This window comes from Sphaerodactylus townsendi, linkage group LG17 (assembly GCF_021028975.2).
Source record: "Sphaerodactylus townsendi isolate TG3544 linkage group LG17, MPM_Stown_v2.3, whole genome shotgun sequence".
NCBI lineage: Eukaryota > Metazoa > Chordata > Lepidosauria > Squamata > Sphaerodactylidae > Sphaerodactylus > Sphaerodactylus townsendi.
Window position 1 is genome coordinate 1810469 of NC_059441.1, and position 15925 is coordinate 1826393.

The 15925-nt window shown below is 49.5% G+C and overlaps 1 protein-coding gene across 1 annotated transcript in view; it reads left to right on the forward strand.

Annotated features, from left to right (window-relative positions):
* BBS4 (Bardet-Biedl syndrome 4) overlaps nucleotides 1-15925 on the forward strand; it is a 40078-nt gene that overhangs the window by 6274 nt on the left and 17879 nt on the right. Inside the window, exons 3-7 of the mRNA XM_048482050.1 lie at nucleotides 7349-7428; nucleotides 9371-9434; nucleotides 10454-10565; nucleotides 10888-10960; nucleotides 12168-12221. Of these exons, the coding sequence (XP_048338007.1) occupies nucleotides 7349-7428; nucleotides 9371-9434; nucleotides 10454-10565; nucleotides 10888-10960; nucleotides 12168-12221 (383 nt within the window). The remainder of the gene's footprint in view (nucleotides 1-7348; nucleotides 7429-9370; nucleotides 9435-10453; nucleotides 10566-10887; nucleotides 10961-12167; nucleotides 12222-15925) is intronic.

A 15925-nucleotide genomic window follows, 5' to 3' on the forward strand; every position in this document is an offset into this window, starting at 1 on the left:
GTGGGAAAAGATGGAGATCTTCCTGAATGCAGTTGCTGAGTTGCTTTTAAAGTTGTCTAACTGATGTGTCCCTTTCCTGCACCACCTTTCATGGGGTGAGGGATTTCTTTATACAAATCAGGATGATCCCAGACATCGCTATATGTAAGGTTATTTGCTAGCAGCGACAAATTGTTTGCACCCAGCGGATAATTTTGAACTATGTCATATGTGACTGCAACAGATCCATACATTTGCTTATAAATAGTTCCCACTAAGACAGGGTTTGTTGTAGCCTTTTAATTGTAGAGGAGCGCTGAAGTCGTTACGGGCGATGCATGGAACAGGCGAGACGCAGCGATATCATCCGGTGGAGAGAACCCAGCAGCAGGCTAATCTGCCGAACTGGGGTCCCTGGCACCTTTTATTAAGGGTTTCGGGAAGGCGGGAGAGCAGGAGAATGTTGCACAATACATGACTCATGGGGGCTGCGTACGTGTGGGAGGAAACGTTCCTGTATGGGCCGAATCCATACCTGGGGGTATGTACCTTTTGTCCCTTTGTCCAGGACCTCTTGTGACCCGTGAGTCACGGGGGTCTTGTGACCGCTGAGTCTGCTTGCCCAGAGGGCAACAGATGGTGCAGGCATTCCTGTGCACTGTCTGAGACTCTGCTGGGCTCGCTGGCTCACCTCAACATCGCGCAGCGCCGAACCCTAACCCTAACCCTAGCCTTAACCCTGGAAGCCGGAATGACCAAATTGAGGCTCTTTTACTTTGGCCACCTTATAACAGGAAAAGACAGCAATTGTCAGTCAAAGTTGAGCAGCAGGAAAAGAGGAGAACCTGTCATGAGATGCATTGACTCGGTAGAGGAAGCCACGACCCCCTGTTTGCAAGACCCGAGCCAGGCTGTCAACAATAGCATGTTCGGGAGGATGTTAATTCATAGGAAGCGACTCCACGCCACTTAACACACACACAGCTCAGCAGTCCGCGGAATTAATGGTTTGGATTCTCTCACTGGAATAAAGGGGAACTTCCACTCTTGCGCCAGCATTGCAGATTGACCGAACGTCTTGCTGGGTGAACACAAAAAGGGGCGAATGTTATTCACGCGGAGCTCTTCTGTTGTCTTCTGCGCAGAGACATTTCTCACGGCGCGCTTACCAGCGCCCCCCACAGCCTGCTCTGCACCAGTTCACGCGCCAGCGAAAGCGGCAGATGTCTCCAGCAGCGAACAGTTAATTAAAATATATATGTTTGAACGCCGGTTGAACTCCTGCAATCTGTCAGGCAGTCTAGATCTCCAAAGCGCAGGCCACAATGCACGGCTCTAGCAGACGGCACAGAGGCCGTGCTGCGCAGTGCCGGCATTATATCATTTGCAAAACGCTTTTCCACCACGTGAATGTTACCATTCCCCTTAGGAGTTCAGGGCAGTGGATAGAAGGATGAACTGGTTTCACTATCACAGTGATGGCGAACCTATTGCACAGGTGCCAGAGGTGGCACTCAGAGCTCTCTCTGTGGGCACACGCAAACAGAGTCGCCCCCCCCTCCCCCACACATCTAGGCTGGTCTGGGCCTCTGGGATCGATTATTAGCATTAAACCTAAGATCTAGTTTTGGGGAAGCAGTGTAGTTAACCCTGTTAAGCACTGTTAAACCCCACTGATTTTCATGCGAAAAACTAAAGCACTATCCTTTACCTGGGAGTAAGCTCGGTTGCTGTCAATGGGGCTTGCTTCTGAGTAAACTCTCCTAGGGTCGTGATTCACCCATTGGAAGAGTTGCACGGTTGCTTCAAAGCAAAGCCACTGACTATCACCAAGCTTACTCCCGAGTAACGCACGCCTTGGAGCCAACCGTTTTTTCTAAACTAAAACCTCAGTATTCAGGTTAAATTGCCGTGTTGGCACTTTGCGATAAATAAGTGGGTTTTGGGTTGCAATTTGGGCACTCGGTCTCGAAAAGGTTCGCCATCACTGCATTATTACAACAACTGGTTTGCATCCAGATCCCTCACCTGGGTACTTTTCTCTTCCAAGATGTTCGAGACATCATCAAACTAATGCCGCTGGTAACAGTTTGTGTGAGCTGTGCTTACAATTCAGTCTAGTCCCTTTGAATGGCCTAGCCTTCGTTGATAACAAAGGGGAATTTACTTATGCCTTTACTCTGGGTAACAGTGTCATTGATTATGTATTAATTCCATATTCCGACCTTGGGGATGTAAAGTCCTTTACAGTCGATTATCCACCCTGAAGTGACCATATGGCCCTAGTGCTCCTTTTTGAACTAGGATTAGTAACATTTCCCCTTCAGTCGTGTTCGACCCTGGGGTACCACTGCAAGCAGTGATTTCATAGGCAAGCCGTTTTTGCGGGGTAGTTTGCCATTGCTTTCTCCAGCTATTCTTTACCCTCTAGCTATGTGCTAGGTACTCATTTACCGACCAAGGAATGGATGGATGGATGAGTTGATCATGAGCCAGCTGCCAGGGTATCTGACCCACAGGGGACTCGAACTCCTGACTGTGTGAGTGGCAGTGCAAGCACTTAACCACCACGCCACGCGGCTCTTACCTGGATTAACTAGGATTAAATGGCCCTAAACCTGACAACCAGTTTCTTGTCTCTATTCCAAAAATAGTATGGAACAACGATCCTTGTTTAGCACTGTTGGGTTTCTGGGCTGTCTGACCATGTTCAGGTAGCATTTTCTCCTGATGTTTGGCTGGCATCTTCAGAGGATCTGATGGTAGTAAAGCAAGTGTATATATATACCTGTGGAATGTTCAGGGTGGGGGAAAGAACCATTTGCATTGGTTAAAAGTGTGAACTGTTCAATTTGCATTCCTGTTTATTTATGTATTGTATTGCATTCATATCCCTGATTTATTTATTGACCTTTAAGGCCCTTCGTGGCTTGGGGCCCTCATACCTTCAGGACCGTATCACCCCATATGTCCCGAATAGGCCGTTGCATTCTGCGACGGCGGAGCTACTGGAGGTCCCCGGCCCTTCCATGGTGCGGCTGGCCTCTACCCGGGCCAGGGCCTTTGCAGCCCGGGCCCCTGCCTGGTGGAACACTCTTCCTTCAGCTGTCTGGGCCCTGTGGGACCTTGGCAAGTTCTGCAGGGCTGTAAGGCTGAGCTGTTCCACCGGGCCTTGGATGAGGCTGGCCGCGGATTGGCTGTTCCCTCATAACGCCCGCCACATTTACCATCTTTGGCCTTCCCCTCCCTTCCCTGTCTTGTTAAAAGGGGCCTTCCCCTCCCCTCCCTTGCATGCCACCCCTCCATCCCCTCCTCCTCCCTCTGCTAGGGTGGGTGGGCAGGCCAGGTCCAGATGCGGGGGTGGGGGGGTGGGCTCCCCTCCCCTTTTCTTCCCTCCCTTGCATGCCATCTTTCCCTCCCCTCCCCCTCCCTCCTGCGGGATCGAATGTTCTGTATTGCCCAAGAATATTCAGGCGGAAGAGTCCTGAGCGGGAGATTTCTCAGCCACAAGAAAACTTGTAAACCGCAGCATGCTGTGAGTTTCCACAGTGTGTAGTTAGACAGAGCCTGGTGCTGTTGGCAGAACTCCCAATACATAGATATCCTTTGAGAAATTTGTGGGGGAAATGCAAATCTTGACATGAAGCCTATTCTCCACTAGGGGGGGCAGTAGAGTCAGGAATGAGCAGATTTGTTGAAATATCCCCCCCCACACACACACACATTCATTTCCCCCTCCTTGTGTATCGGGAGGGACTGTTAATACAGGTCTAGTGAGATGAATTATAGCCCTGCTGCTAGCATTGGAATTGTATATGATAGGTTTTATTAAACCCAGCTGACTGTAAATAACTGCGAGCCATACAGGTTTATCGTTTGATTTAAGGCTGGTTCCAGTGGCTGTTTGCAAAATCGAGCAGAAGGAGAGAGGAGCCGCTCAGCAACGGAGCGAAAAAGGCCTCTGGCAGGAGGGGGAGTGGCGCTTCAGAGCATTTCTGCAGGACGGGCATGCAGGGCGGTGCGGACGTCAACCGCATGCATTTGCACCGGGTTTGCGTGCGGTGCAGCCAAAAATGTTCGGCGGTGTAATTTATTGTTGCCGTGATCGAAGAAGAAGAGTTTGGATTTATACCCTACCTTTCTCTCCTGTAAGGAGGCTCAAGGTGGCTTGCAAGCTCCTTTCCCTTCCTCTCCCTACAACAGACACTTTATGAGGTAGGTGGAGCTTACAGAGTTCTGAAGAACTGTGTCCGGCCCAAGGTCACCCAGCAGGAGTGTAGGAGTGCGGAAACGCATCTGGTTCACCGGTTAAGCCTCCGCCACTCAGATGGAGGAGTGGGGAATCAAACCCGGTTCTCCAGATTAGAATCCACCTGCTCTGAACCACTACACCACGCTGACTCTCAGTGGTTGTGGTGCAGTTTGTGGGTGGCGCGTTTGTCAATCTGGAGCATCGCGTCTTGAAAAGAACTTGTTATCCCAATGCAACTGGGACCTGCTCCCCAGTGAAAAGCTGAATCCCCCATAAAAGCTATTTTATTCATTTATTTATAATTTTATTTTTATCATAAGAACATAAGAACAAGCCAGCTGGATCAGACCAGAGTCCATCTAGTCCAGCTTTCTGCTACTCGCAGTGGCCCACCAGGTGCCTTTGGGAGCTGACATGCAGGATGTGAAAGCAATGGCCTTCTGCGGCTGTTGCTCCTGAGCACCTGGTCTGCTAAGGCATTTGCAACCTCAGATCAAGGAGGATCAAGATTGGTAGCCATAGATCGACTTCTCCTCCATAAATCTGTCCAAGCCCCTTTTAAAGCTATCCAGGTTAGTGGCCATCACCACCTCCTGTGGCAGCATATTCCAAACACCAATCACACGTTGCATGAAGAAGTGTTTCCTCTTATTAGTCCTAATTCTTCCCCCCAGCATTTTCAATGTATTATCATATTTATATCCCGTCCTATCCCCGAAGGATTCAGGGTGGGTTACACGAATCCACATTGAATTCTCCAGCCTGTTGGGGGGCGGACCTCTGGAGATTCCTTATAATCCTGAACAAAATGCTGCCCTTTGTAAACAGGGACCGCTGGAGCTTATGCCTTCGCCTGCAGATATAACGTTTTTCAAACACTGGCCCTGAAAAGGCCGCCGGGAAACTCTCCTGAGGGTCACACACATAGCTTTACTTTCCCCTACACTCTGTGCTGAGAGGAAACGGCTCAGTGCAGAGGCTTAGCTAGGCCAAACTGCGCCTGGAGCGTAGTCTATATTTTCCGCACCCCCATGGCCCCCCCGCGGCGCCCCCCCTTCTCCCCTTCCCACACTTACCTTAGTTCCTTTCCTTTTAAAAAGGACTTGGACAGATTTATGCCTTAGCAGACCAGGTGCTCAGGAGCAACAGCAGCAGAAGGCCATTGCTTTCACATCCTGCATGTGAGCTCCCAAAGGCACCTGGTGGGCCACTGCGAGTAGCAGAGAGCTGGACTAGATGGACTCTGGTCTGATCCAGCAGGCTCGTTCTTATGTTTTTATGTTCTTTTCCTATAACTTTTTCAGGCTGAAAAAAAGGCCTATTCACAGTTCAGGCTTAAAAACGGCCTGAGGGGAACTATACTTCCCAGGAGACCCTGTGAGCCCCAAGGTCTCCTGGGAACTGTAGTTCCTCAGGCCGTTTTTAGCCTGCACTGTGAACAGGCCTTTTTTCAGCCTGAAAAAGTTCTAGGAAAAGGAAAGAAACCTAGGTGTGAGAAAGGGGATGGGGGGGCGCCGCGGGGGGGGGGGCGCTGCGGGGAAAGGGGGAGGGGCCTGTGGGCAATTTTCCGCCCCACAGGCATGCGCCTGGTGCACGGTGCACCCCCGGTCCCCTTGTAGCTCCACCAATGGCTCAGTGTGAGACAGGCATCTTTGATTTTTGCGCCCAAATCCTTTCCCTCTGCTCTTCAGCCACGCTGCTGTCTCCAGGCCCCGGCGACCATGTTTTCCCTAGCTGCTTTTAAAGACAGTCCCCGCTGGCCTGTGCAAGTCTAAAGCCGGCAAAAAAACAAAACCGTTCAAGAACGGATTCCCCCGCAGTGGCAGAAACGGGGAAAGCAAACACTCAGACGCTGTTCCCGGACCTGCCGTTGTTAGAGGCAGGTATTTTTCAGCTGTTGGTTCAAGCTCAGGACATCCTCTGATGTGAGCCTTCTTTTCCACCCGCTGGGTTTCCCCGTTTAGGCCCTGCCCAAACTCACTTATCTATGTCCTTTTGACATCTGGAGTGCCCCAGATGCGCGCTTGTCATTTAGTGCACGTGTTGCTCCGGCAGGCCTCTGCCTTTGTTTCCCACCGCGCGTCTCTGTCGTAACATTGGCTCACAGACATTGGATTTCCTGATTGGTTGCTATGGTTACCCTCTAGGTTCCCTTCCGTGGCGGCATAATGGGATCCGTTGCAGTGCGGTTTGTATCCTTATAGTACTGAAAGCAGCACCGCAGTTTGAAAGCTTAAATCCAACAGATTGCCGAGAAAAGAGACCCGTTCCAGTATATACTTCTGGGGGCTTCTTGTGGTTGATGGCGTTGCCGCCCAGTATTTCTGTAAAGCCAGCATGGCGTAGTGGTTAAGAGCAGGTGGATTCTAATCTGGAGAGCTGGGTTTGATTCCCCCACTCCTCCACCTGAGTGGCGGAGGCTTATCTGGTGAACCAGATGTGTTTCCACATTCCTACATTCCTGCTGGGTGATCTTGGGTTAGTCACAGTTCTCCTGGAGGCAATTTCGGGCATCTTGGATGTGGGTGATTTCCAACCTATACTCAGGGAGGCAGGGCTAAACGATGTCACTTCCTGTGGATTGGTTGGACTCCATCTTAGATTCCCAGTATTGTTCCTGCCTAGCAGGGAGTGCAGTGCTTGTACCTAGGGCTCCAAGCTATTTCCTTGATTCTCGACTAAATTGGTACTATTTTTCCATATTTCTTCTCTAATTTTCCTTAATGTGTCTCTTTATCTGTCTCCTGCTCTCCCATCTTGTCTGTGGCGCTACAAGCCTTGGGCTAGTCACAGCTCTCAGAAGTCTCTCAGCCCCACCTGCCTCACAAGGAGTCCGTTGTGGGGAGAGGAAGGGAAAGGAGTTTGTCAGCCACCTTGAGTCTCCTTATGGGAGAGAAAGGTGGGGTAGAAATCCAAACGCTTCTTATTTTTCCTCTTCATGCAGCTTTCTGTTGCTGGGAACCTAAAATAGCCGATCTTTCCTAAGGCAGAACAGTTGGGTCCAAATGCAATCTTCTGTATTGGTTTTTACTTTCTGGGTGAAGTCTGGCATGGAGGCCTAAATAAGAATTAATCTGCTCCACGTCTGAATGCTTGTCCTGCCCATCTTTTGCACAGGGCCCGAACTGCCCATTCTGGAGAAGAGGAACTGGCTGATACACCTGCACTACATCCGCAAAGACTATGATGCATGTAAGGTAAGAACGTGGCACCTTTGGGAATGTCCCCTTGGAGGAGAAGGTGGAATCTGGATCCTTGCATTGGAGATGGGAACTCGTTTCCAGGGGCGTACCACCCAGCGGGACATATGAGGTCAAATGTCCCTGGGCTGTGGGCTTTTAGTCATGTGGGGGCAGGAAATCAGCCCCCCATGCCCCTCCTCCTTCCCCCTGGTCCCCCCAATTTTGAGAAGACCTGGTGCAAAAAAAGTTGTTTAATCGTGGCGGGATATGGGCAGTGGTGGGATCCAAAAATTTTAGCAACAGGTTCCCATGGTGGTGGGATTCAAACAGTGGTGTAGCGCCAATGGGGCTGGGCAGGGCACGACGGGGGCGTGGCCAGGCATTCCGGGGGCGGGGCATTAATAATTTCTCTGTTACTGTAAAAAACTCTTACTGTAAAAAAAAGTTCCTAATTTCCAGCTGGTATCTTTCTGTCCATAAGTTAAACTCATCATAGCAAGTCCTATCGTCTACTGCCAACAGAAACAACGACTTCTCCTCTAACTGACTGCCTGTCAAATACTTCATACTTTCAAATACTTAATTTTGTTTCTAGAAATCAAAAGAAGGAGACTTTCCTCAAACAAGGAACTTGACCCTATTTCTAAAGCATGTTTTTAAAACAGCCCCACAGGGAGAATGATCCCGTTTTCTACCTTCGCTAACCAGCCACATAGGAAACAACGGGACTTTGTGATTTTTTTTTTTTTGGACCCTAATATGGAGATTTCCTAGCGAGCGGACCCAATTAGTAACCCCCTCTCGGCACACACAAATAATTAGTCACCCACTCTCGGGAACCGGCGAGAACCGGCTGGATCCCACCTCTGGATATGGGGCAGGGGTGGGGACACTCAGATTTTGCACTGGGCTACATTTTTCCTGGATACGCCTCTGCTTCGTTCCGCTTAGAATCCAGTCCAGAAGTCTGGCTTCCTGCTCCCCAAATCATCCTTTCAGTGCCTTCACTCCACTTTCTCACAAAGCGATCCCAAAGCTGCTTACTGTAGGAAAACCCCTGCAAAACACAGCAAGCAAACAACTCATGATTCGGAGACTGGGAATATGCTGTTGGTTCCCCCTTGCCCCCTTCCCCTAATCCACAGGTGTCAAACTCGCGGCCCTCCAGATGTTATGGACTACAGTTCCCATCATACCCTGCCAGCATGATGCTGGCAAGGGATGATGGGAACTGTAGTCCATAACATTTGGAGGGCCGCGAGTTTGACCCCTAATCCTAACCCTGTGTCCAATAGAAGCAGCCCCCCGTAGCAATGACTTTCTTTACCCTACTTTTGTCTCAAATGTGTGTACGTTGTCCTTGCTTCCTGATTTTACAAAACAGTGTGTGTCATTAAATCCCCCTTATTACGGATGGGAGTATTAAGAGCCTTCCATTTGGAAGCGAACCGAGATATTTAAATATACACTGAAGACTTTTGTAATACGCTGAAGATAATTTATGGTCGGGGTCGTGAAAAGACTTCCAGGACCATTCAGCCAGTGGGACCATTCAGCTGGGCTCTTAATTTTACATTCAGTGAATAGCTGTTGCAGTTGAGTGACAGGTATCCCATTTTCTATTGTGTTACCTGTTCAGAAGCTATTGCTTTAATGGTACAAATGATGAGATGAAAGGACAGTGGAAGGCAATTAAGCAAAAGGGAGAACCTCACACAATAGAGGGGCCCCCATTTCTTGGATAATGTAGCTTTAAGAACTGCTTTGTCCTCCGAATGGGGGATGGATGGATTGGAGGCTTTTGGTCTGTTCCCTTAATGAGCGCTGGATTCATCTCAAGGCGAGGTTGTCTTATCACAGGACCCAAATGTTGTATTATTAGCCGCATTTGTCATCTAGTCTGAAACTTTTAAAAATCCTGTTGCTGAAATGTTGCTTCTTTATTTTCGCGGTTCAGATTGCTATAAAAGAGCAACTTCAGGAGAGCCATGGGATGTGTGAATATGCGGTTTACGTTCAGGGTAAGCATTTTGTCCTACTGGTGTACTTCAAGCTTGGGAGCAGCAGTGGCGTAGTGGTTAAGAGCAGGTGCCCTCTAACCCGGAGAACCGGGTTTGATTCCCTCGCTCTGCCACCTGAGCTGTGGAGGCTTATCTGGGGAACCAGATTAGCTTGTGCACTCCAACACACGCCAGCTGGGTGACCTTGGGCTAGTCACGGTTCTTCGGAGCTCTCTCAGCCCCACCCACCCCACTGGGGGGGGGGAGGGGAAGGAGATTGTAAGCCGCTTTGAGTCTCCTTACAGGAGAGAAAGGGGGGATATAAATCCAAACTCTTCTTCTTGAAATGCACTGGCTGCTTTTAAAGTGAGGCTAAATATGGCGGGTTGAATCCGGACAAAATATTCTGGTAACCGAAGGAGAGGTGTAATTTCTGCCGATTCCTGCTGAAGACCCTTGTCTGGCTCATCGTGATATTTCTGAGGATCCTCTTGGGAGAGGTTGTGACGTCGCTTCTGGGTGACAGTCTAAAAATTTCCCCTAATCTCTGTGGTAAAGACCATAGAGAGAGACAGGGACGTTCCTGAATTGTCTCTTGGGAACAGCACTTCAGGGAGATTTTGGGTAGAAGGGTTAGGAAAGCTGTCTGGTCGAGACCTTGGAGAGCCACTGCCAGTTAGAGAAGGCCAGTGGTGACGAACCTTTGGCACTCCAGATGTTATGGACTACAATTTCCATCAGCCCCTGCCAGCATGGTCAATTGGCCATGCTGGAAGGGGCTGATGGGAATTGTAGTCCATAACATCTGGAGTGCCAAAGGTTCGCCACCACGGGAGAAGGCAGTCTTAGGCTGCACTTGGTGAAAACCAGTTTGGTCTAACTGTCCGGCCTGTACCCCCAAACCCTTCATGTGGTTCAACTGGAGAGTTAACTATAGGACTGCCGTTCTCCTGCCTTCTGTACAGTCCAGCCTTGCCAGCTGGGTTCCTCGCGGGGGGTTGGTGGGGATCCCCAGATTAATGGGCATCATTGCATTTCAGCTTTGATATTTCGCTTGGAAGGGAAGATCCAAGAGTCTCTTGAGCTGTTCCAAACTTGTGCTATCCTCAGTCCTCAGAGCACAGACAACCTCAAGCAGGTGGCTCGGTCATTGTAAGTGCCCCCTTTCTCCTTTAGACTGGAGGGGTCGCCGTTGTTGCGGGCGGTGGGGGAGGGAGGTTGAAGCCTCCTTTGGCTCGATCAGCTGCCCCCATTTGCATGCTGGGAAACTCCTGAATCAGGTCTCTGTCCTTGTCATTGAAAGGGCCTTTGACTTGTTTAAACTTCTCTGCTCCTTCAGAGGCTCAGACGTTTTGCATTTTAAAACGTTTTCTTTAAATGCTCTATATCGGCTGGTCAACGGCCCCATCGGCCAGCCAATGAAAACCGGCGGTGAAAAGGCCGAGGGAAAGTCAGTGCTGCAATTTTGTTGCAGGTTTCTCCTGGGGAAGCACAAAGCGGCCATCGAAGTATACAGCGACGCAGCCGAACTCAACAAAAAGGACTGGGTACGCGTGAGACTTTCCTTGCTGTTACATAAATGCAGTGGCCTAGAGCAGTGATGGCGAACCTTTTTGAGACCGAGTGCCCAAACTGTAATCCAAAACCCACTTATTTATCTCAAAGTGCCAACACGGCAATTTAACCTGAATACTGAGGTTTTTGTTTAAAAAAAATGGTTGGCTCAGAGACGTGTGTTACTCAGGAGTAAGCTTGGTGGTAGTCGGTGGCTTTGCTTTGAAGCAACCGTGCATCTCTAGGGTGAATCATGACCCTAGGAGGATTTACTCAGAAGCAAGCCCCATTGCCAGCAACCGAGCTTACTCCCAGGTAAAGGATTGCGCTTTTTTTCTTTGCATGAAAATCAGTGGGGTTTAACAGCGCTTAACAGGATTACCTACACTGCTTCCCCAAAACTAGGTCTTAGGTTTAATGCTAATAATCGATCCCAGCGGCCCAGGCCAGCCTAGATGTGGAGGGGCTGATAGGAATTGTAGTCCATAACATCTGGAGTGCCAAAGGTTCGCAACCACTGTATTATAGTATTAAAATAGTGTATGCATTTACTTGTGCATAATTGTGATGAACCATTTCCTATATATATATATACATGTACTATCTAACTGAAGCTGCAAACAGAGTCATGAATAAAGTTATCTTGAAATCAACTCTGCAAGATCATTGTATCTTATTTGATCCAAACAAGACTCACAGTCCTCGTCCCACTCAAACAGTTCAGGTATAGGGAGATCAGGTATAGGAGTATAGTGGGACTGGGACTGTGAGTCTTGTTTGGATAAAATAAGATACGACGACCTTGCAGAGTTGATTTCAAGATAACTTTATTCATAACTCTGTTTACAGCGTCAGCTAGATATTTGAATTGTGTGTGTGTGTGTGTGTGTGTGTGTGTGTAGGAAATGGTTCATCACAATTATGCACAAGTAAATGCATGCACTATTTTAATACTATAATAGATGCTATTATACATATATATATATATATATATATATACACATACATACATACATACATACATACATACATACATACATACATACATACACACAGCTCTATTGTATTGTTTGGGGTAGATTGGCTGCCTGTTGCTCCTAGCTGCTTTTCTGCTGTATATCTTTGCTTTTTCCACATGCACACAGAGCAACCAGAGTGCTGTGGGCGATTTTACCCATGTCCCCTTTCTCTCCTGCTTAGGAGATCTTCCACAACTTGGGCGTCTGCTACATGTATCTGAGGCATTTCAACAAGGTAATGTGTGCTATGATGTCACCGGCCCGGTGCAGTGGTTAGAGCACTGGACTAAGATCTGGGAGCCCGGCGTTGAGATCTGCTCCTTACTGTGGAAGCCCGCTGGGTGATCTTGGACCAGTCGCAGCCTCTCAGCCTAGGACTGGAAGGCCTGCTTCTGCATTTCGTAGCCATGTGAATTTAAGCCCCCTCGGGTGGGGGGAGAGTGTGCCTCAAAGTCACAAAACGGTGCCATCTTTCTGCTTGAACTCTGACCTGCAGACTCTCTGGCGGTCCCGAGGAAGCTGTTTCACCTCATGCCTTGGCTCCCCTATCTCTGGCGCTCTCCTGTGAGCGAGGAAACCAGAGGTTGAGTCACCGGCCGGGCTTCTGCAGCCCGCCCGCGGGAGCTTGTTAGCCGTTCTCGCACCGGGCACTATATTGGGAAGGCAACTTCCATTCAATTCTTGATCGCCCCTGGAAATTGCTCCTGTCCTGTCTGACGTGGGGAGCCGCTTCGTTTTCACAAGCTGTTGACTTTGCATTTTATACGGCGATCTGTGCCGATGTCTTAATGTGCCGTTAATGTCTTTGGAACGTCCTCCCCTGCCACCACTCGCCGTGCGCGTCCCTCGCTGTAAGTCACACGGACCTATAAAATATAATGAAGCCTGTAGTGTGTGCTGGCGTTTTTTTGCTCTTTCGTAATGAATATCCAAGCGCCACATAATTCCTTTTCCTTCGTCAGCTTTCCTCTCGCTTTTTAATATGCCTAAAAAAAAGTGCAACCTTTCGTTCCTGGCTCACCGGCTGGGCCCTGGGGAGGGGGAGAGAGGCCGTGGCAATCGATTTCCCTCGTTGGAGGGGATTAGCTATGTGCCCAGGAGGAGTTCTCTTCCTTTGTGCTGATCAGCAGACCGCCTGGCTCAGTGCTGGGATCAGCGTTTTGCAGAGAGAAAGAGAGGAGCTGTAAAACGTTTGGCTGCTTTTGGTCCCCTCAAAATGGCCCAAGTCAAGAATTCTGGAATGGAAGAAGAGGAAGAAGAGACAGAAGGAAGAAGAGACAGAAGGGTCAAGGAAGTAGGGTCAAGGAAGAAGAGACCGAAGGGTCAAGTGAAGGCCATTCTGACTCCACGGTAGAGCCCACCACCTTGAATCGTACAGTCATAGAGTTGGAAACTGCCTTAGAATCATAGAGTTGGAAGAGACCCCAAGGGCCATCCAGTCCAACCCCCCTGTAATGCAGGCACACACAATCAAAGCACTTCTGACAGATGGCCATCCAGCCTCTCTTTAAAAACCTCCAAAGGAGACTCCACCACCCTTCGAGGCAGTGCGTTCCACTGTCGAACAGCCTTTACCATTAGGAAATGTATTTTTCTCTCCCATTTGAACGGGGCCATTTGGCAAACTACCTGAATTGCTTAATAAACCCTGTTCAAAGGAGAGCCATAATGCTCGCCAGGTTTAATGTTATGCCTTCTGCCTTGTTACATGGCAGATTTAATAAGCAAGAAAAGGCTAAAAGATTGTGCCCATGTAACGATGGCTCAGTTGAATCTCTGGCCCACCAAGTACTACACTGTCTCAGATTCAAGGAAATCATATCCAAGTATGTGAATCTTACTCCTTTACATTTACCCCATCTCCCCGATTTAATTAGATTACACTACTTGTTGGACAACCCTGATCCTTCTCTGTAGGATAGTGGCAGACTTTCTCCTGGAAATTACTAAACGCCAGTAGATTTCCTTCGACCTGTATTGTATATGCTTTTTAATCCGTTTTTATTATTGTTGTACTGTTGTCTATGCCAATAAAGGCTTGCTTCTTCTTCTTCTTTACCATTAGGAAGTTCTTCCTAACTGATAGCTGGTTGGCCAGTGGTCAGGCGTGCTTTGATGATGTGTGCCTGCATTGCACGGGGTTGGACTGGATGGCCCTTGGGGTCTCTTCCAACTCTATGATTCTAAGGCAGTTTCATGCGTGGTCATGTGACTTGGTGAACATGGGGCCCATCCCACAAGTAGGATGCAAGTAGGAACACTTGGAATGTTGGGAAGTTGAGTCAGGTCATTGGTCCATCTCGCTCAGTACTCGCTCAGAATGGTAGCAGCTTTCCAAGGTCTGAGACAAAGGAAAGCTGTGTATCTGGAACTGAGCATAAAACCTGTGTGCAGTATAGCTAGAAGAGTTGAGATTTATACTCCACTTTCCTCAGCCATAGGGAGTCTCCAAATGCCTTTTAGCAAAGACCTTCCCTTCCTTTCCCCCCCAACAGACACCTTGTGAGGTAGGTGGGGCTGAGAGAGTTCTGAGAGAACTGAGACTGGCCCAAGGTAGCCCCCGCAGGCTTCGTATGAAGGAGTGGAGAAACAACCCTGGTTCTCCAGATTAGATTTTAAAAGGGGCTTGGACAGATTTATGGAGGAGAAGTCGATCTATGGCTCCCAATCTTGATCCTCCTTGATCTGAGATTGCAAAGGCCTTAACAGACCAGGTGCTCAGGAGCAGCAGCAGCAGCAGCAGCAGCAGCAGAAGGTGAGCTCCCAAAGGCACCTGGTGGGCCATTGAGAGTAGCAGAGTGCTGGACTAGATGGACTCTGGTCTAATCCAGCAGGCTCTTTCTGATGTTCTTATGTTCTAGATTCTGCCGCTCGTGTGGAGGAATGGGGAGCTCACTCATGCAGGTCATAGAAAAGGAGTTCCTTTTGCTCCCATGATGCAAAAAAAAATTGTCCAAAGGATGGTTGGGGTTATTATTGGCGCAGCTGTTCCCTTCTCCTCCTCCTCCTCAGAGGGCAAAGGTGCTTGGGTGCCGACAAGAAAAGGAAGATCAAGTCCAGGGAAGACGAATTCGATGCTTATTTTTCTAGCCGTTATTGAGCGTCCCTTTTAAGCTGGTCTGTGCCACTGAGAAAGCTAGAAATGCCCAATCCAGCGATTCCCAACCAGGGTTCTGTGGTACCCTGGGGTGCCGTGAGCATGTCCCAGGGATACTGCGGCAATGCTACCAGCCCCCCTCACTTTTGTGGTGTCTCGCACCGGCACCAGCAAGGACATGGAGCTGGCCCAGGGGGCAGGGCCTGCCGCAAAGTCAGCAGCCAATTCCCGCACCCTCCAGTGCTTCCCCTCACATTGGGAGGGGAAGGTGGGGGGGGGGGTGGCAAGCAGGGGCACTGGGAGGGGAAGGTGGGGGGATGGCAGGGGTACCGTGAGATATGAAGAGTGAGGTCAAGGGTACCGTGATGTCGAAAAGGTTCGGAAACAGTGGCGTAGGAGGCTAAGAGCTCATGTATCTGGAGGAACCGGGTTTGATTCCCAGCTCTGCCCCCTGAGCTGTGGAGGCTTATCTGGGGAATTCAGATTAGCCTGTACACTCCCACACATGCCAGCTGGGTGACCTTGGGCTAGTCACAGCTTCTCGGAGATCTCTCAGCCCCACCCACCTCACAGGGTGTTTGTTGTGAGGGGGGAAGGGCAAGGAGATTGTAAGCCCCTTTGAGTCTCCTGCAGGAGAGAAAGGGGGGATATAAATCCAAACTCTTCTTCTTCATCTTTAAAGGACGGAAATGGGTTTGTGGGCCACAGAAATGGGCCTGCAGATACTGGGGTCCCTTTACGCTCTTCCCATGAAGCACGCAAGGTTCAGAGTGTGGCCTGAAGCTCCATCCTGAGGCCCGCTTGCCCGTTTTCAAGGCGTGTGTCGTCCTTGCTTCATCCAG